We start from the raw sequence: 20,399 nt of genomic DNA, 5'->3' as shown, positions 1-20,399 counted from the left end.
TACAGCTGGCGAACCAGATGGATGGTTTGCCAGCTGTAGGAGGAGCCATAGATCTGGTTGTTAGCTTGGTTTAAACAGCAATAATCAGACATAAATTCTACAGCTATGATATATGAATGCTAACAAGATATCATTTCTCAGAACCCCGGATTCCAAATCCTCCTGAACACTTCATGCCCATTTCTTGTGAGCTCTGATCATATCAGAATAGGGAACACCAATCTTGGGCTGGTATGATGCCGCAGAATCACAGCATCAGAGCGCAGTGAGCTCTCCTGTCCTTAAGGTTCCTTAGTGTTAGAGCCATCCTCTGAAGGAATCATAACGTGTCTGGATAGTTTGGCTATAGGCTCGTGGGCATCAGCCAGTCTAGATGGTGTTCACCCTCAATGTGGAACATAAGTTTGAGTCATTTTAACATGCAAGAGGCTTTGTCAGGAGTTTTCCACTCGGCAGACATAAGAGCTGCAATGTAGTCATCCACTTAAGAGACTCCTGTGACCCGTAGAGGTGGAGACTTGCTCATCTTCTGGGGCAGTCTCCTAGTCTTCCGTCCAGCTTACCCAGATAATTCTGAAAGTTATTTCTGCATCAAACAAATTTAGTTTGTGTCTTAATGTTCAGAGGAAGAACTGACATCATGCAGAACTCTCATCTTTCTGGACATGGAATGGGAAGAAGCATCTTGACCTCTCAGCAAGTTTTTCAAGGGAAGTATTAATTTTGGGCTTAAACTGCTGGATGTTAGAACAAACAATCCTTCACCAAAATTACCACATCCTTAGTTGAGGGTGGGGAGAGAGCAGAGACAGAAGACAAAAGACAATAGTTACAGTGTAATACACAGTAATGGCCACAAGATGGAAGCAGAGAACAGCTTTAAAGCAGTAAAACAGAATGTAGCCTGAATCAGCAAAACAGAAAAATTGGAGGCAGTAATGGCACAAGAGCGAGTATTGAGAAGCCAAAAGGGGGTGGTCCATCATACAAAGTCATTTTCGTCCTAAATCTCTATTTAATGCCATAATCTAAATTATTTTCTAATATACTTAAATTAAAAAACTCCTGTTCTTCCTGGTCTCTACACGATGGGTAGTCTTAAAACACACACTAACAGAGCACTATGTACACTAATATAAACAGATATTTTGATACTTTTGCACACAAACACTGTTGCTAAAAAATTGTCCTACCTGACTACACATATGGTAATAAAACTATTCAATTCTGAGCGCTACAAGTGTTTAGTTTTTCTGCAGGACATGATGTTGCTTTTGAAGAAAAATGCTTTTTTGATCACTTTCACTTTTTTGTGTGGTCCCATGGTGAAAAAAAACAGCATTTTAGCATGATTTTTGTCTTATTTTGTCTGTGTATTAAAAAAATATATATAGTTCCTAGTTGGGGCACGGCCTCGCTCTATATAAAAGTGTATGGAGCGAGGCCACGCTCACTAGTTGGTTTCTAGCCGGGAGTATGTATAACACATACATACCCTCCAGTCCCAGTAGCACACAGTGCATGCCCTGTGGAGATTCTTAAGTCTGCAGTCACAGAGTGACTACAGACTTATCGATTTGGACCGGACAGTCCCTTTAATATTTAACTGACACTTACTGCAACCTTGCTTTGTGGAGGGGAAGCCATTTTCTTATTTCTTAACACTATAAAAAGGTGGTGCTGGAGAATAAGGACCTTTAATGGCCACCCAAAAAAGGCATATCGGCCATCATTATGGAATAAATGTAATCATTTAAGTATAGAGCGAAAGCACAACTAGAACTCACCTTGGCAATATTCACTGCAGAGCCATATCCAGTGGAGAACGAACAGCCGATGAGGCAGACCTTCTCTAATGGCGCATCCGGGTGTATTTTAGCAACAGCAATATCATCTACCACTGTGTACTCAGTAAAAGTGCTGGTGCTGACGAAATTGTGAACAGGTTTCCCCTTGCAGGTAAATCTAGTGGTGTTGTCCAGTAGCACTCCATTATATTTCCCTATGCTGTTTGGAAAAAAAATTAGAGGGAAATCAGTGACTAGAAAGTATATGGCGCTTGTCACCTGTATAGACTTCATAGTTTTAAGGTTGAAAGAAGACACAAGTTTATCATGCTCAACCTATAACCCAACATCTTGATCCAGAGTAAGGCAAAAAAAAAAACATATTGGGGGAAAAATTCCTTCCCAATTTCAGATATGGCAGCCGTCCCATCACAGGATCTTGTATCCATTACCTTTAATATTATATTGCTCAATAAGACATGCAGGCCCCTTGAACTTTTTAAGTGAATCAACCATTACACCATTATGTGGCAGAGAGTTCTTAAGTAAGTATCACTGCTGTTACAGTAATGAATCTGCATCTGTGATGATTACTCTTTCCTCTAGACGTAGGATGCCTCCTGGTCATCATTGTAAAAACCTTTATATTGTTTATTCATATATTTCTACATTGTAATAAGATCGCCCCTAAGCCTTCATTCTCACAAACCAAATAATCCCAAATTTGATAACATGTCTTGGCATTTCAGTTCACCCATTCCCTTAATAATGTTGGTTTCTAGTCTCTGCACCCTCTCTAGTTCAGCTATGTCTTTCTTATACACCGGAGACCAGAACTGTACACAGTATTCTAAGTGTGGTCGCAATAGTGACTTGTATAGAGGCAAAATCATGTATGGGTAAAAAATTGGAAAAATTTATTGTGGGGATGTTTTGTTGTTGGATGGGCAATCACCCAGTGTGGGGACAACTGGGTTTTTTACTTGTGTTTTCTATACAATTTTTCTGGTGTTTTGTGACTAGCATTTAATAAAATTTATATCTATTTTACATTGTGTACAGTACAGACCAAAAGTTTGGACACACCTTCTCATTTAAAGCTTTTTCTGTATTTTCATGACTATGAAAATTGTACATTCACACTGAAGGCATCAAAACTATGAATTAACACATGTGGAATTATATACTTCACAAAAAAGTGTGAAACAGCTGAAAATATGTCTTATATTCTAGGTTCTTCAAAGTAGCCACCTTTTGCTTTGATGACTGCTTTGCACTCTCTTGGCATTCTCTTGATGAGCTTCAAGAGGTAGTCACCGGAAATGGTTTTCACTTCTCAGGTGTGCCCTGTCAGGTTTAATAAGTGGGATTTCATGCCTTATAAATGGGGTTGGGACCATCAGTTGTGTTGTACAGAAGTCTAGTGGATACACAGCTGATAGTCCTACTGAATAGACTGTTAGAATTTGTATTATGGCAAGAAAAAAGCAGCTAAAGTAAAGAAAAACCAGTGGCCATAATTACTTTAAGAAATGAGGTCAGTCAGTCTGAAAAATTGAGAAAACTTTGAAAGTGTCCCCAAGTGCAGTTGCAAAAACCATCAAGCGCTACAAAGAAACTGGCTCACATGAGACCGCCCCAGAAAAGGAAAACCAAGAGTCACATCTGCTTCTGAGGATAAGTTTATCTGAGTCACCAGCCTCAGAAATCGCAGGTTAACAGCAGCTCAGATTAGAGACCAGGTCAATGCCACACAGAGTTCTAGCAGCAGACACATCTCTTCAACAACTGTTAAGAGGAGACTTTGTGCAGCAGGCCTTCATGGTAAAATAGCTGCTAGGAAACCACTGCTAAGGACAGGCAACAAGCAGAAGAGACTTGTTTGGGCTAAAGAACACAAGGAATGGACATTAGACCAGTGGAAATCTGTGCTTTGGTCTGAGGAGTCCAAATTTGAGATCTTTGGTTCCAACCACCGTGTCTTTGTGCGACGCAGAAAAGGTGAACGGATGAACTCTACATGCCTGGTTCCCACCGTGAAGCATGGAGGAGGTGGTGTGATATTGTGGGGGTGCTTTGCTGGAGACACTGTTGGGGATTTATTCAAAATTGAAGGCATACTGAACCAGCATGGCTACCACAGCATCTTGCAGTGGCATGCTATTCCATCCGGTTTGCATTTAGTTGGACCATCATTTATTTTTCAACAAGACAATGACCCCAAACACACCTCCAGGCTGTGTAAGGGCTATTTGACCAAGAAGGAGAGTGATGGGGTGCTACGCCAGATGACCTGGCCTCCACAGTCACCAGAACTGAACCAAATCGAGATGGTTTGGGGTGAGCTGGACCGCAGAGTGAAGGCAAAAGGGCCAACAAGTGCTAAGCATCTCTGGGAACTCCTTCAAGATTGTTGGAAGACCATTTCCGGTGACTACCTCTTGAAGCTCATCAAGAGAATGCCAAGAGTGTGCAAAGCAGTCATCAAAGCAAAAGGTGGCTACTTTGAAGAACCTAGAATATAAGATATTTTCAGTTGTTTCACACTTTTTTGTTAAGTATATAATTCCACATGTGTGAATTCATAGTTTTGATGCCTTCAGTGTGAATGTACAAATTTCATAGTCATGAAAATACAGAAAAATCTTTAAATGAGAAGGTGTGTCCAAACTTTTGGTCTGTACTGTACATGGTGATCGCTGCACATTAGCATGCTTCTTTCCTTTTTGTGTCTAAAACCATGTTCTTGTCATGAGCATTTATATCTTTTATAATGCATCCCATCATTTTATTTGCCTTGGCAGCAGCTGCCCCACACTGGTCACTAAAGTTGAGTTTGTTATCAATACATACACCTAAGTTGAGCAGGTGTTCTAGAGAGTGAAAAACTATTGTGCCCATTGGCAAAATAACTCTCGGCCCAATAAAATATTCAACCTCTGACTTATAAAATATATTTTATTACCATCGTACAATGTTTAAAATGTAGAAAAGAGTAATTGGTTGAAAAATCACAACCAAGTAGCAGAACAGATAAGTTTCATATACACTGCTCAAAGAAATAAAGGGAACACTTAAACAACAAAATATAACTCCAAGTAAATCAAACTTCTGTGAAATCAAACTGTCCACTTAGGAAGCAACACTGATTGACAATGAATTTCACATGCTGTTGTGCAACTGGAATAGACAATAGATGGAAATTATTGGCAATTATCAAGACACACTCAAAGGAGTGATCCGGCAGGTGGGGACCACAGACCACATCTCAGTACCAATGCTTTCTGGCTGATGTTTTGGTGACTTTTGAATGTTGGTTGTGCTTTCACACTCGTGGTAGCATGAGACGGACTCTACAACCCACAGAAGTTGCTCAGGTAGTGCAGCTCATCCAGGACAGCACATCAATGCAAGCTGTGGCAAGAAGGTTTGCTGTGTCTGTCAGCGTAGCGTCCAGAGGCTGGAGGCGCTACCAGGAGACAGGCTAGTACACCAGGAGACGTGGAGGGGGCCGTAGGAGGGCAACAACCCAGCAGCAGGACCGCTACCTCTGCCTTTGTGCAAGGAAGAACAGGAGGAGCACTGCCAGAGCCCAGCAAAATGACCTCCAGCAGGCCAAAAATGTGCATGTGTCTGCACAAATGGTTAAAAACCGACTCCATGAGGGTGGTATGAGGGCCTGACATCCACAGATGGGGGGTGTGCTCACAGCCCAACACCATGCAGGACGCTTGGCATTTGCCACAGAACACTAGGATTGGCAAAGTCACCACTGGCGCTCTGTGCTCTTCACAGATGAAAGTAGGTTCACACAGAGCACATGTGACAGAGTCTGGAGATGCCATGGAGAGCAATCTTCTGCCTGCAACATCTTTCAGCATGACCGGTTTGGCAGTGGGTCAGTAATGGTGTGGGGTAGCATTTCTTTGGAGGGCCGCACAGCCCTCCATTTGCTCGCCAGAGGTAGCCTGACTGCCATTAGGTAAAAGATGAGATCCTCAGACCCCTTGTGAGACCATATGCTGGTGCGGTTGGGCCTGGGTTCCTCTTAAATGCAGGACAATGCCAGACCTCATGTGGCTGGAGTATGTCAGCAGTTCCTGCAAGATGAAGGCATTGAATTTATGGACTGGCCCGCCCGTTCCCCAGACCTGAATTCAATTGAGCACATCTGGGACATCATATCTCGCTCCATCCATTAACGTCATGTTGCCCCACAGACTGTCCAGGAGTTGGCGGATGCTTTAGTCCAGGTCTGGGAGGAGATTCCACAGGAGACCATCCGCAACCTCATCAGGAGCATGCCCAGGCATTGTAGGGAGGTCATACAGGCACGTGGAGCCCACACACAATACTGAGTCTCATTTTGACTTGTTTTAAGGACATTACATCAAAGTTGGATCAGCCTGTAGTGTGATTTTCCACTTTAATTTTGAGGGTGACTCCAAAGGCCTCCATTGGTTAATAAATTTGATTTCCATTGATGATTTTTGTGTGATTTTGTTGTCAGCACATTCAACTTTGTATGGAACAAAGTATTCAATGAGAATATTTCATTCATTCAGATCTAGGATGTGTTATTTGAGAGTTCCCTTTATTTTTTTGAGCAGTGTAGTTCAACTCATACACAAATCGAGGCAGCATCTATGGATTTGTCCTTTCTTACCTTCCTATTTTGAGTCACATGCTTCACAACATGATTTAACAATACTCGGTGAGGAGAGGTTTATGAGATTATGTAGCATCGGCGTCCCTGCCCTCTGCTAGGCAGGGACGCCGTCCCTCTCACCTCCGCGCTCCTCGCGTGGGTCCCTCCAGCGCAGTGGCGTCCCTGCCCCATGTCAGACAGGGACACCGTCTCTCCCGTCCCCCGGCTCCTGGCGCGGCTTCTCCCTGCTCTCCGTTCCCTGCTGTGGCCGGCGCTTTCCTCCTCCAGCAGAGTGCTTAGGGGGCGCGCGCGCGCGCACCCCCCCCCCTCTTAAAGGGACAGCGCACGTCTTCCTAAAGAGTCCCCGGCCAATGGCCAGAGGACTTCCCACATTTAAGGCACCTCATCCAAAATGGAGGTGCCCGAGCAAAGTTGTTTGCACTGTGTCTTACCAGTGCTTCAGCCCTCAGGTTCCGCTGCTAGCCTGACTTCTCGTCCTGCCTGCCAGCCTGTTATCCGTCCGTTACCTGCCGAGCCTGCCAGCCTGCTCACCTGGAGCGCTCACCAGTTACCTGCCTGGTCTGTCAGACCGCACAGGAGGAGACCCCCTGGTGTCCAACCTGCCAGCCTTTCTCACGGCTTTCCGGAAAGTCTTCGACGAACCAGGACGAAAGACCTCATCTGCCTCCTCTCTGCTACGCCTCCGCCAGGGGAGTCTCACCGTGGGCCAATATGCCATACGGTTCCGTACCCTTGCTTCCGAGCTTGCCTGGGATAACGAGGCCCTAGTGTCCGTCTTCTGGGAAGGCCTATCCGGCCGGATTAAAGATGAACTCGCCGGTCGGGACATTCCTACCTCCCTGGATGACTTCGTAACACTTGCCACCCGGATTGACATCCGGTTCCAGGAGCGTACCAAAGAGGTCACCCGTGAGAGGAGGTTTCCCCGCCTTGCTCCCACTTTCCAGAGACCCGTCTCTTCCTCTGTAACTCCCCGGACGCACTCGCCAGAGCCCATGCAGCTCGACCAGACCAAGGTGGTCAAAACCCGTAAAGAGTCACGCCGTGCTGAGGGGAGCTTTTTCTACTGTGGCAGTAAGGAGCACCGGATCCGTTCCTGCCCGGAGAGGCCGGGAAACGCCAGTGTCTAGGATCGCTTGGAGAGGTCGTCCTAGACAAAAGTAAACCCCCTCCATCTCTAATGCTGTCGGTCTCTATCATCTACGGGGAGAACCGCTACTTTGAACTAGCTCAACTCGATTCTGGAGCTGCCGGAAACCTCATTTCCCAGTCCCTGGTAGAGAAATACCGCATTCCCACTAAACCTTTGGCTGAACCCTTATCTGTCGTCTCCGTGGATGGAGGGCTCTTACCACTAACCATCCAACTCATCACCGAACCCATGACTCTGCAGGTGGGAATGCTGCACTCTGAGAGGATCTTCTTCCATGTTCTACCAGGACTCTCTCATGCCCTTTTGTTAGGGCTTCCTTGGCTCCAGAGAGATGCACCCGTGCTGAATTGGCAGACCGGAGAGGTCCTTCGCTGGGGGCAGGACTGTCATAAGACTTGTTTAGTTCCTGTTCGTCCTGCTCGTCCTTCTCCTACTCCAGACAATCTACCCGGCCTACCGGCTCCTTATTGGTCTTATGCTGATGTTTTCAACAAGAAAGAAGCAGAGACATTACCCCCCCATAGACCATACGATTGCCCAATCGACCTGGTACCCGGCGCTACTCCACCCCGTGAGCGTATTTACCCGTTGTCCGCTGCCGAGACCCGGGCCATGTCTGAATATATCGAGGAAAATCTGGCCCGGGGAATTATCCGGAAATCTACCTCCCCGGCGGGAGCAGGCTTCTTCTTCATTAAAAAGAAGGATGGCTCACTCCGTCCCTGTATAGACTATAGAGGTCTTAATCAGATCACAGTGAAGAATAAATACCCCCTTCCGCTCATTCCTGAATTATTTGACCGTCTGAGGGGTGCCAGAATCTTCACCAAGCTGGATCTCCGTGGGGCGTATAACTTGGTCCGTATCCGCCAGGGGGATTAATGGAAGATGGCATTCAACACCCGGGATGGCCACTATGAATATCTCGTAATGCCCTTCGGCCTCTGTAATGCTCCCGCCATCTTTCAAGAGTTGGTCAATGACATCTTCCGTGGCCTTCTCTACTCCTGCGTGGTGGTGTACCTGGACGACATCTTGATCTTCTCTCCGGATCTTCCCACACACCGGAGGGACGTTTGTCAGGTCCTGCTCAGGCTCAGGCAGAACCACCTCTACGCAAAATTTGAGAAGTGCCTCTTTGAGCAGTCCTCGCTTCCATTTCTGGGCTACGTCATCTCCCAGACCGGCCTTCGAATGGATCCTGAGAAACTTTCTGCCATCCTGAAGCTGAAGTGGCCCCCGACCGGAGGGGTTGAAGGCTATTCAGCGGTTCCTGGGCTTCGCCAATTACTACCGCCTCTTCATTCCGCACTTCTCTTCCCGGACTGCCCCTATCTCCGCACTCACCCGTAAGGGCGCTAGTCCCAAAGAATGGCCGCCAGAGGCTGAAGAGGCCTTCCTTTCTTTGAAACAAGCTTTCTCCTCCGCTTCGGTGCTGCACTGTCCGGACTGCAACAAACAATTCTTCTTAGAAGTAGATGCTTCCTCCTCCGGAGCCGGAGCGGTGCTCACCCAAAAGTCGCCATCCGGGAGAATGGTAACCTGCGGCTTCTTCTCCAAACTCTTCTCCTCGTCTGAGCGCAATTATTCTATAGGAGACCGAGAATTGTTAGCCGTTAAATTGGCACTGGAGGAGTGGCGTTACCTGCTCGAGGGGGCTCTTCACCCGGTAATAATTTATACAGACCACAAAAACTTGGCTTACCTCCAGAGTGCCCAAAGACTTAACCCGCGCCAGGCCCGGTGGTCCTTGTTCTTCGCCCGCTTTGATTTCATTCTTCATTTCCGCCCAGCAGACAAAAATATCAAAGCCGATGCCTTGTCCCGATCCTTTCTGTTCTCCGATCTAGAGGAGGAGCCTAAGCACATCATCGACCCCGCCAAGGTAATGCAAGTGGCTCCCTTGGATCTGAATCGTCTTCCACCTGGTAAGACGTTCGTGACCGTACCTGATCGAGAGAAGGTTCTGCACTGGGGACATTCGTCTAAGCTAGCCAGCCATGCTGGCCAAAAAAAGACCCTCCAGCTTATTGCCCGGCATTACTGGTGGCCTTCCCTGCGCAAGGAGGTAATAGACTTTGTCTCGGCCTGTACGTCCTGTGCCTGCAACAAGGTTCCTAGACATCTGCCAGCCGGCCGCCTTCTGCCTCTTCCCGTACCTGCTGCCCCGTGGCAACACATCGCCATGGACTTTATAACAGATCTTCCTGTCTCTGCTGGTTGTATGGTCATTTGGGTGGTTGCTGATCGCTTCTCTAAAATGGCTCACTTCATTCCCCTGCCGGGTCTTCCGTCTGCATCTGAGTTGGCTAAGGACTTTATTCATCATATTTTCCGTCTCCATGGTCTTCCTCTCCACATCGTGTCCGATCGAGGGGTTCAGTTCACCTCTCGCTTCTGGAGAGCCACGTGTAAACTGCTGGGGGTCACAGTCGAATGGTCAAGTAGAGCGGATCAACCAAATCTTAACCAGTTACCTCCGGCACTTTGTTAATGCCCACCATTCCGATTGGGTGGATCTTTTACCGTGGGCCGAATTCTCCTACAATAATCACGAGAGCGAATCCTCTTCCAAATCCCCGTTTTTTAAAGTCTACGGCCAACATCCCCGGATCCTGTTTCCCGTCTCCGCCTCGGTGGACAACCCGGCCGCGGAATCTCTTGTTAGCGAATTCTCCACCATTTGGGAGAGTACCAGATCCGCACTTCTTCTGTCCTCCGAGCGGATGAAGAGACAGGCTGACAAGAGACGTCTGGATCCGCCTCAAATCCGTCCTGGAGATAAGGTCTGGCTCTCGTCCAAATTTGTCCGGCTCAAGATTCCTTCCTACAAGATAGGGCCCCGGTTCATCGGCCCACTGGAAGTTATCAAGCAAATCAACCCGGTGGCCTATAAATTGAAACTCCCGGCCAACTTGCGGATCCCCAACTCCTTCCATGTAGCTCTCCTCAAACCCGTGGTACTTAACTCTTTTTCAAAGTCTTCAGGTACGCCTCCTGCCCCGGTTTCCGCTGAAGACGAGTTTGAGGTAGAGAGCATTCTGGCCACCAAGAGGGTAAGAGGAAAGACCTTTTTTCTAGTGGATTGGAAGGGGTTTGGTCCTGAGGAGAGAACGTGGGAACATCCATGCCCCGCTCATCCTTGATAAATTTCTTTCTGGCCTAAAGAGGAGGGGGCGTAAGGGGGGGGGGTACAGTAGCATCGGCGTCCCTGCCCTCTGCTAGGCAGGGACACCGTCCCTCTCACCTCCGCGCTCCTTGCGTGGGTCCCTCCAGCACTCCTGTCTCTGTCGGCGCAGCGGCGTCCTTGCCCCATGTCAGACAGAGACACCGTCTCTCCCACCCCACGGCTCCTGGCGGGGCTTCTCCCTGCGCTCCGTTCCCTGCTGTGGCCGGCGCGCTTTCCTCCTCCAGCAGAGTGCTTAGGGGGCGCGCGCGCGCACTCCCCCCCCCCCCTCTCAAAGGGACAGCGCGCGTCTTCCTAAATAGTCCCCGGCCAATGGCCAGAGGACTTCCCACATTTAAGGCACCTCCTCCAAAATGGAGGTGCCCGAGCAAAGTTGTTTGCACTGTGTCTTACCTGTGCTTCAGCCCTCAGGTTCCGCTGCTAGCCTGACTTCTCGTCCTGCCTGTCAGCCTGTTATCCGTCTGTTTCCTGCCGAGCCTGCCAGCCTGCTCACCTGGAGTGCTCACCAGTTACTTGCCTGGTACCTGTCTCGTCTGTCTGCCTGCTCACCTGGGAGCGTCCACCAGCTACCTGCATGTTACCTGCTGTGTCCGTCAGCCCGCTCACCTGGGAGCGTCCACCAGTTACCTGCCTGTTACCTGCTGTGTCCGTCAGCCCGCTCACCTGGGAGTGCCCACCAGTTACCTGTCAGTTACCCGCCTCGTCTGTCTGCCCGCTCACCTGGGAGCACCTGCTTGCTTTCTGCTAGCCTGCCTGGAGACCCTGCCGTCACTTGCTGTGACCACCTTCCTGGTAAACCTAAAGACTGCTACTTGCCCTGCTTTCTCGAACTGTGACCTCCTCCTATCAGCTATCAGAGACTTCCGCCTGCTTGCCGTGTCCATCCACCATACCGGTCAGTCCCAGCCCTCTGACCCATGGGAGCCACCTGCTCTCTTACAAGGTCGTCCCCAGAGTAGCACCTGGTCCCTCTGCCCGGATCCTCCCTGGTCACGGTGTCGTTAGTTGCCGTACGACCAGGGTCGGTTCGGATGGATACTTAGTCACGCCCCTCTGGGTCCCTCCTTGCACCTCGGCACAGAGGTTCCACCACCCGGATCCATAACAGATTACACCAGAGTTTGTAACGGTCATGAACATAAAACACACTCATGGGTATCGGAAAAAGGGAAGACCTACTTCAGGGAGATGCCGCACCTACACTGAGCTGGTCCCTATTCAAACCAGAAAGATCCTAGCCGCACAACTCAAAAACACCACCACTTGACTCTTTAAAAAGGGCATTGAAGGGTTTATTGTACCTCCTGAGGAATCAGAGGGGAGGCTGCAACACACTGTCAACAAGAGGAGCGGAAAATGTGCAGGAAGTTATGAAAACCCACGGTGAGAAAATTAAAACACGTTCATAAAAATGTAGAGAGGGACAGCTAAGGAGAGCCAAAATAAACAGAACAAGAATAAACTCCCAGAGATCTAAGGAGGTGAAAGGAAGAGGAGCTGGGAAGGAAGACACAAACAAACACTGTAGGAAATCAACCGGTGTTTATCATGCAATATAAATCCCTTAGCTGTATGGCTGGAACTTCTAAATCCAAGTCCACCTAGACGTAGGCAACAATGAACTGCAGTGAAGGGTGAACACTTTATAGCGAACCAAAAATGTGATAGGGCAGACCAAAACGGGAAAATGGAAAGACTGCTGAGCCTAGTGATAGGCTACATGGGTCATGTGCAGTAGTGTTGACGTTACCATCACAGCTTTGTCAATAACGCATGAGGCAGCAACAGAGGTAAACTCCGTAGACAACACCTTATATGAAATTTATAGAGAGGTAATAATGGACATACACAGTCATAGCAAAAAAGTGTTGGCACTAGTGATGAGCGAGTATGTTTTGTTAACCCTTTCACCGAGTATGCTCGGCCGAGAACAGAGTTTTTATAGCGTGCTCGGGCTTTAAGTTTTCGTCGCTCCGTGAACATGATTTGCAACTGTTTGACAGATTTAATACATGTGAGGAATGCTGGAAAAACAGGCATTCCTCACATGTATTAAATCTGTCAAACAGTCGCAAATCATGTTCATGGAGCGACGAAAACTTAAAGCCCGAGCACGCTATAAAAACTCGGTTCTCGGCCGAGCATACTCGGTGAAAGGGTTAACAAAACATACTCGCTCATCACTAATTGGCAACCTTGAAAATTTTACAGAATATAAAGTATCTCTCCAAGAAATTTATTGCAATTACACATATTTTGTTCTACACGTTTATGTGTGTGTGTGTGTGTGTGTGTGTGTGTGTGTGTGTGTGTGTGTGTGTATGTGTATGTGTATATGTATGTGTGTGTGTGTGTGTGTGTGTGTGTGTGTGTGTGTGTGTGTGTGTGTGTGTGTGTGTGTGTGTGTGTGTGTGTGTGTGTGTGTGTGTGTGTGTGTATATTGGAATAAACACACACAAAAAAAAAAACAAGAAAAAAAAGAAGGGCAAATTGGACATCATTTCACACAAAACCCCAAAAATGGGCTGGACAAAAATGTTGGCATCTTTCCAAAAATGTGGGTATATAAAACTTTGTTTCAAGCATGTGATGCTCGTTTAAACTCACCTGTGGCAAGTAACAGGTGTGGGCAATATGAAAATCACACCTGAAACCAGATAAAAAGGGAAGAAGTTGACTCAATCTTTGCATTATATGTGCCACGCTAAACATGGAGAACAGAGAGAGGATAAGATAACTTTGAGGACTTAAGAACCAAAATTGTTGAAAAATATCAACAATCTCAAGTCCATCTCCAGAGATCTTGTGTTCCTTTGTCCACAGAACACAACATAATCAAGAAGTTTACAACCCATGGCACTTTAGCTATTCTCCCTGGACGTGGACAGCAGACAAACAATCATGAAAGTTTACAATACAGGATGGTCCAGATGGTGAATAAGCAGCCCCAATCAAATGCCAAAGAAATTCAGGCTGTTCTGCAGGCTAAGGGTGCATCAGTGTCAGCGGGAACTATCCGTCGACATTTGAATGAAATGAAACGCTATGGCAGGAGACCCAGGAGGACCCCACTGCTGAGAAAGTGTCATAAAAAATCTAGACTGCAGTTTGCCAAAATCCTTCTGGAAAAGCGTTCTGTGGATAGATGAGACCAAGATGGAGCTTTTTGGTAAAGCACATCATTCTACTGTTTACCGAAAACGGAATGAGGCCTACAAAGAAAAAAAAACACAGTTCCTACAGTCAAATATGGTGGAGGTTCAAATATGTTTTGTGGTTATTTTGCTGCCTCTGGCACTGGATACCTTGACTGTGTGTAAGGCATCATAAAATATGAAGATTACCAAAGTATTTTGGGTCGCAAATGTAATGACTGCCAAAACACATTCACACGGCAAACGTATAAAAAAGGAAGACAAATACCTGAACCTGACAGGTCCCTGTTCAGACTAAGAAAAACCATTCTCTGACCCTGGTCTGTCCCTGCCTGACTGTGGAGGTTGGTAACCTAAGATAACGTAATGGCCCCCCAACTCGACGGCGGCTTACTGTGAATGTCCATAGCAGTTCCTAGAATCACTAGAATGGCAGTTCTCTAATGAATAAAGGAATCACACACAAAACCACTGCAACCAACACAAACTACAGCAAAATTAATGAATCCAAACAAAGTCTATCATCAGCAGGAAACACCAGTAGGGGGAAGGTATTTAAAGCTGCACCCAAAAGGTGATAGGACAGACAAACAGAGTAAATGGAAAACACCTGTTACCTAAAACCAACAGAAATAAAGATAACAGAACTAAAAACACCCAAATAAAAGGTGTATCTGTTGTGGCTCAGCGGAAAGAGATGCCAACCACAGAACACAGGATTAAGGGATTGAATCTAGAAGCATAACAATCTAGTGCCCAGTGTCAGAAAGCCACATTTGTGTCCTAGGCTATGGGTCTTCCAGCAGGGCAATACTTAAAGAAGCACCCAGAGATGGATGGAAACAAAGCACTGGAGAGTTCTGAAGAGGGCAGCAATGAGTCCGAATCTAAATCCCATTGAGCACCTGTGGAGAGCTCTTAAAATTGCTGTTGGGAGAAGGCACCCTTCAAGTATGAGAGATCAGGAGCACTTTGCAAAAGGAGAGTGGTCCAAAATTCCAGTTTGAGAGGTGTAAGAGATGGTTATAGGAAACGATTGATTGCAGTTATTTATTCCAAAAGGGTGTGCAAACAAATATAAGTTGAGGGTGCCAACAATTTTGTCCAGCCCATTTTTGAGGTTGTGTGTGAAATTATGTCCAATTTTCCGTTTGTTTTTTTTTTGTTCTTCCAATATACACGTTTATTTCCTTTGTGTGTAACATAACATGTGTAATTGCAATAATTGTCTGTGAACAATACTTCATTTTCTGGAACAATTGCAAGGGTGTCAACACTTTTGGCCATGACTTGTAGTTCAGGGATTAATAGAGGAGTAACCTGAATCTCCTGGGACCTAATCCAAAATCCACTGCTTGCCATTTATCATGCTTACCTTCTTTTATGTGCCAGAGGGACCTGGGGTGATGCACAAACACCATCACCTGGGTATATTTGCTTCGGTTTCACCCAATATACACACACCGCATGGAAATTAGATAAATTGGCATGGTCTTGATTTAACCATTACTTACTCATTTTTGTAGCAAACATTACTGCCTGGATTTACACAGCATCTGCATTTTCCACACTGAGGAAGAAACAATGGGATCACTTTGTCTCCTGTATGAATGGAATGATAATGAAAATGTTGTCATTTACAATTTATTGCACATATTTAATCTTGCATGTGTAAAGCAGGTGTCAGAATGCAACGCGCAGAGTCACAAAATGAGGGCAGTCAAATAGCTATAAATAACAATTATACACATATATATATATATACATACACATATACAGTACAGACCAAAAGTTTGGACACACATTCTCATTTAAAGATTTTTCTGTATTTTCTTGACTATGAAAATTGTACATTCACACTGAAGGCATCAAAACTATGAATTAACACATGTGGAATTATATACTTAACAAAAAAGTGTGAAACAACTGAAAATATGTCTTATATTCTAGGTTCTTCAGAGTAGCCACCTTTTGCTTTGATGACAGCTTTGCACACTCTTGGCATTCTCTTGATGAGCTTCAAGAGGTAGTCACCGGAAATGGTTTTCACTTCACAGGTGTGCCCTGTCAGGTTTAATAAGTGGGATTTCTTGCCTTATAAATGGGGCTGGGACCATCAGTTGTGTTGTGCAGAAGTCTGGTGGATACACAGCTGATAGTCCTACTGAATAGACTGTTAGCTGCTTTTTTCTTGCCATAATACAAATTCTAAGTAAAGAAAAACGAGTGGCCATCATTACTTTAAGAAATGAAGGTCAGTCAGTGCGAAAAATTGGGAAAACTTTGAAAGTGTCCCCAAGTGCAGTTGCAAAAACCATCAAGCGCTAGAAAGAAACTGGCTCACCTTAGGACCGCCCCAGGAAAGGAAGACCAAGAGTCACCTCTGCTTCTGAGGATAAGTTTATCCGAGTCACCAGCCTCAGAAATCGCAGGTTAACAGCAGCTCAGATTAGAGACCAGGTCAATGCCACACAGAGTTCTAGCAGCAGACACATCTCTTCAACAACTGTTAAGAGGAGACTTTGTGCAGCAGGCCTTCATGGTAAAATAGCTGCTAGGAAACCACTGCTAAGGACAGGCAACAAGCAGAAGAGACTAGTTAGGGCTAAAGAACACAAGGAATGGACATTAGACCAGTGGAAATCTGTGCTTTGGTCTGATGAGTCCAAATTTGAGATCTTTGGTTCCAACCACCGTGTCTTTGTGCGACGCAGAAAAGGTGAACGGATGGACTCTACATGCCTGGTTCCCACCGTGAAGCATGGAGGAGGAGGTGTGATGGTGTGGGGGTGCTTTGCTGGTGATACTGTTGGGGATTTATTCAAAATTGAAGGCATACTGAACCAGCATGGCTACCACAGCATCTTGCAGCGGCATGCTATTCCATCCGGTTTGCGTTTAGTTGGACCATCATTTATTTTTCAACAGGACAATGACCCCAAACACACCTCCAGGCTGTGTAAGGACTGTTTGACCAAGAAGGAGAGTGATGGGGTGCTACGCCAGATGACCTGGCCTCCACAGTCACCAGACCTGAACCCAATCGAGATGGTTTGGGGTGAGCTGGACCGCAGAGTGAAGGCAAAAGGGCCAACAAGTGCTAAGCATCTCTGGGAACTCCTTCAAGATTGTTGGAAGACCATTTCCGGTGACTACCTCTTGAAGCTCATCAAGAGAATGCCAAGAGTGTGCAAAGCAGTCATCAAAGCAAAAGGTGGCTACTTTGAAGAACCTAGAATATAAGACATATTTTCAGTTGTTTCACACTTTTTTGTTAAGTATATAATTCCACATGTGTTAATTCATAGTTTTGATGCCTTCAGAGTGAATGTACAATTTTCAAAGTCATGAAAATACGGAAAAATCTTTAAATGAGAAGGTGTGTCCAAACTTTTGGTCTGTACTGTATATATATATATATACATATACATACATACATACAGTACAGACCAAAACTTTGGACACACCTCATTTAAAGATTTTTCTGTATTTTCATGACTATGAAAATTGTACATTCACACTGAAGGCATCAAAACTATGAATTAACACATGTGGAATTATATACTTAACAAAAAAGTGTGAAACAACTGAAAATATGTCTTGTATTCTAGGTTCTTCAAAAGTAGCCACCTTTTGCTTTGATGACTGCTTTACACACTCTTGGCATTCTCTTGATGAGCTTCAAGAGGTAGTCACCGGAAATGGTCTTCCAACAATCTTGAAGGAGTTCCCAGAGATGCTTAGCAGTTGTTGGCCCTTTTGCCTTCACTCTGCGGTCCAGCTCACCCCAAACCATCTCGATTGGGTTCAGGTCTGGTGACTGTGGAGGCCAGGTCATCTGGCGTAGCACCCCATCACTCTCCCTCTTGGTCAAATAGCCCTTACACAGCCTGGAGGTGTGTTTGAGGTTATTGTCCTGTTGAAAAGTAAATGATGGTCCAACTAAACGCAAACCGGATGGAATAGCATGCCGCTGCAAGATGCTGTGGTAGCCATGCTGGTTCAGTATGCCTTCAATTTTGAATAAATTTCCAACAGTGTCACTAGCAAAGCACCCCCACACCATCACACCTTCTCCTCCATGCCTCACGGTGGGAACCAGGCATGTAGAGTCCATCCGTTCACCTTTTCTGCGTCGCACAAAGACACGGTGGTTGGAACCAAAGATCTCAAATTTGGACTCATCAGATCAAAGCACACATTTCCACTGGTCTAATGTCCATTCCTTGTGTTCTTTAGCCCAAACAAGTCTCTTCTGCTTGTTGCCTGTCCTTAGCAGTGGTTTCCTAGCAGCTATTTTACCATGAAGGCCTGCTGCACAAAGTCTCCTCTTAACAGTTGTTGAAGAGATGTGTCTGCTGCTAGAACTCTGTGTGGCATTGACCTGGTCTCTAATCTGAGCTGCTGTTAACCTGCGATTTCTGTAGCTGCTGATTTGGATAAACTTATCCTCCGAAGCAGAGGTGACTCTTGGTCTTCCTTTCCTGGGGCGGTCCTCATGTGAGCCAGTTTCTTTGTAGCGCTTGATGGTTTTGCAACTGCACTTGGGGACACTTTCAAAGTTTTCCCAATTTTTCGCACTGACTGACCTTCATTTCTTAAAGTAATGATGGCCACTCATTTTCTTTACTTAGATGCTTTTTTCTTGCCATAATACAAATTCTAACAGTCTATTCAGTAGGACTATCAACTGTGTATCCACCAGACTTCTGCACAACACAACTGATGGTCCCAACTCCATTTATAAGGCAAGAAATCCCACTTATTAAACCTGACAGGGCACACCTGTGAAGTGGAAACCATTTCCGGTGACTACCTCTTGAAGCTCATCAAGAGAATGCCAAGAGTGTGCAAAGCAGTCATCAAAGCAAAAGGTGGCTACTTTGAAGAACCTAGAATATAAGACATATTTTCAGTTGTTTCACACTTTTTTGTTAAGTATATAATTCCACATGTGTTAATTCATAGTTTTGATGCCTTCAGTGTGAATGTACAATTTTCATAGTCATGAAAATACAGATAAATCTTTAAATGTGAAGGTGTGTCCAAACTTTTGGTCTGTACTGTATATTGAACAAAGTTGACAGGGATTGCACCAGAGGTTAGTAATTAGAACAATATCACAATAGCAATAACAATAAAATCCTTCTCTAAAATACTGCATCTAGCTCAAATATGGGATTAATCACTGAAATCCATCGGTTCTGAAAATGGCCCTAGCGGGGGTCTCCGGTTATTCCCGCTAGGCCTTTAAGTCTTTTTCTGACAAAGTCAATTAGATCTGGTTTGGCTAATTCCACCTCACCCGTCCCCCTCCCAACCTGATACCCTAAACCTGATTGTTCCCGGTACCGTGAGGGAGCGGTTGAAGTGACAGCCCTGTTCAGTGATGACACTTGTCGGCTTTTGCTGATGTGATCTCTCCGGCACGACTCGTGTCTATCCTCTCTTTGTCCTGTCAATCGGGGCGGTTTACCACGTTGTGTGTAGGAGGATCTTATACATTTCCTTAATGTCGTAACCAAGTCCCGGTCCTCTTCCATAGCCGTGACACCCAAGGGACCGCTGCGCTGAATCCCGAACTCGTTCACCGGCCGCCACCGTCTTGCCTTACGGGTCTCTCACCCCGGTCTCTCTCGCTGGTTCCTTCAGCGCTTCCTGCCTGCATCACGTCTCTTCCTGTGTCTGGCACCGAAATCACCGCAAGCACTGCGTGCTCGACCGTTAAATTTTGAAATTCTCTGCTGGAGGTCACCTGACCGGGTCCAGCGGCCAAACTTGAAATGCTCACCAGATGGCATTCTTTCTCCTTATTACATACATCTCGCACGGATTCTCTGAAAGACTTTTCTCCTTCTATTACATTCCTCCCTCCTTTTTGATCGCCAGTCCCCGGGCGAGTGGATTCTTTGCGAGATCGATGCAAGTCAGCGTAAGTTCAGACAAGAGTTGAGCACACTCTTCTGTTTTCTATTGAATCTGAGACCAGATAAACTCCTCTTGAGCATATCGGTTAGGAGGGATCCCGGCAGTAGTCCGATCAGTTCTGCGGGGTTCCTCCCGCGAAGGTGATTCCGGGGTATCTGATAAATCAAGCAGTGAAGATTGTAAATCACATCCTGATCCATTTTGTATCTCACTCGGGACTGAAGGGCTCAATTGCATTGTAGCCCATCCTTCTTCTTCTTCCAGAGTCACTATTTCTGGCACTTCAGTTAGTTTTTCCGCAGGCTCAGTTCTGTTACAGTCTGTCAGGACTCTGAGTATTTTCTATTACCTTTTGGGCATTCCTTCCCTCTTTCAAGATGGCGTCCTTGGTCTCATGTGCCCTTTGTCTTCTGCTTTATAACTCCAACCCACCCTCCAGCCAGTGCTTGAATATTCTGCCTGTGACCAGTTGCTGGTGGCTTCCTGGCTTTCTGCACTCTCCTGCAATCCTGTGTGGTTC

General features: G+C 46.1%; 1 protein-coding gene across 1 annotated transcript in view; it reads right to left on the bottom strand.

The window, feature by feature from the left end:
* Positions 1-20,399, bottom strand: part of LOC141153724 (alcohol dehydrogenase 1) — a 66,272-nt gene that overhangs the window by 19,458 nt on the left and 26,415 nt on the right. Inside the window, exons 4-5 of the mRNA XM_073638805.1 lie at positions 15,466-15,553; positions 1,788-2,007 (exon numbers count right to left, since the gene is read on the bottom strand). Of these exons, the coding sequence (XP_073494906.1) occupies positions 1,788-2,007; positions 15,466-15,553 (308 nt within the window). The remainder of the gene's footprint in view (positions 1-1,787; positions 2,008-15,465; positions 15,554-20,399) is intronic.

Source organism: Phyllobates terribilis, unplaced genomic scaffold, assembly GCF_046119375.1.
Source record: "Phyllobates terribilis strain yellow unplaced genomic scaffold, ASM4611937v1 Scaffold_1__5_contigs__length_1240528914, whole genome shotgun sequence".
NCBI lineage: Eukaryota > Metazoa > Chordata > Amphibia > Anura > Dendrobatidae > Phyllobates > Phyllobates terribilis.
Note: the sequence above shows the minus strand (reverse complement) of the source record. Positions and strands in the feature narration are given on the sequence as shown.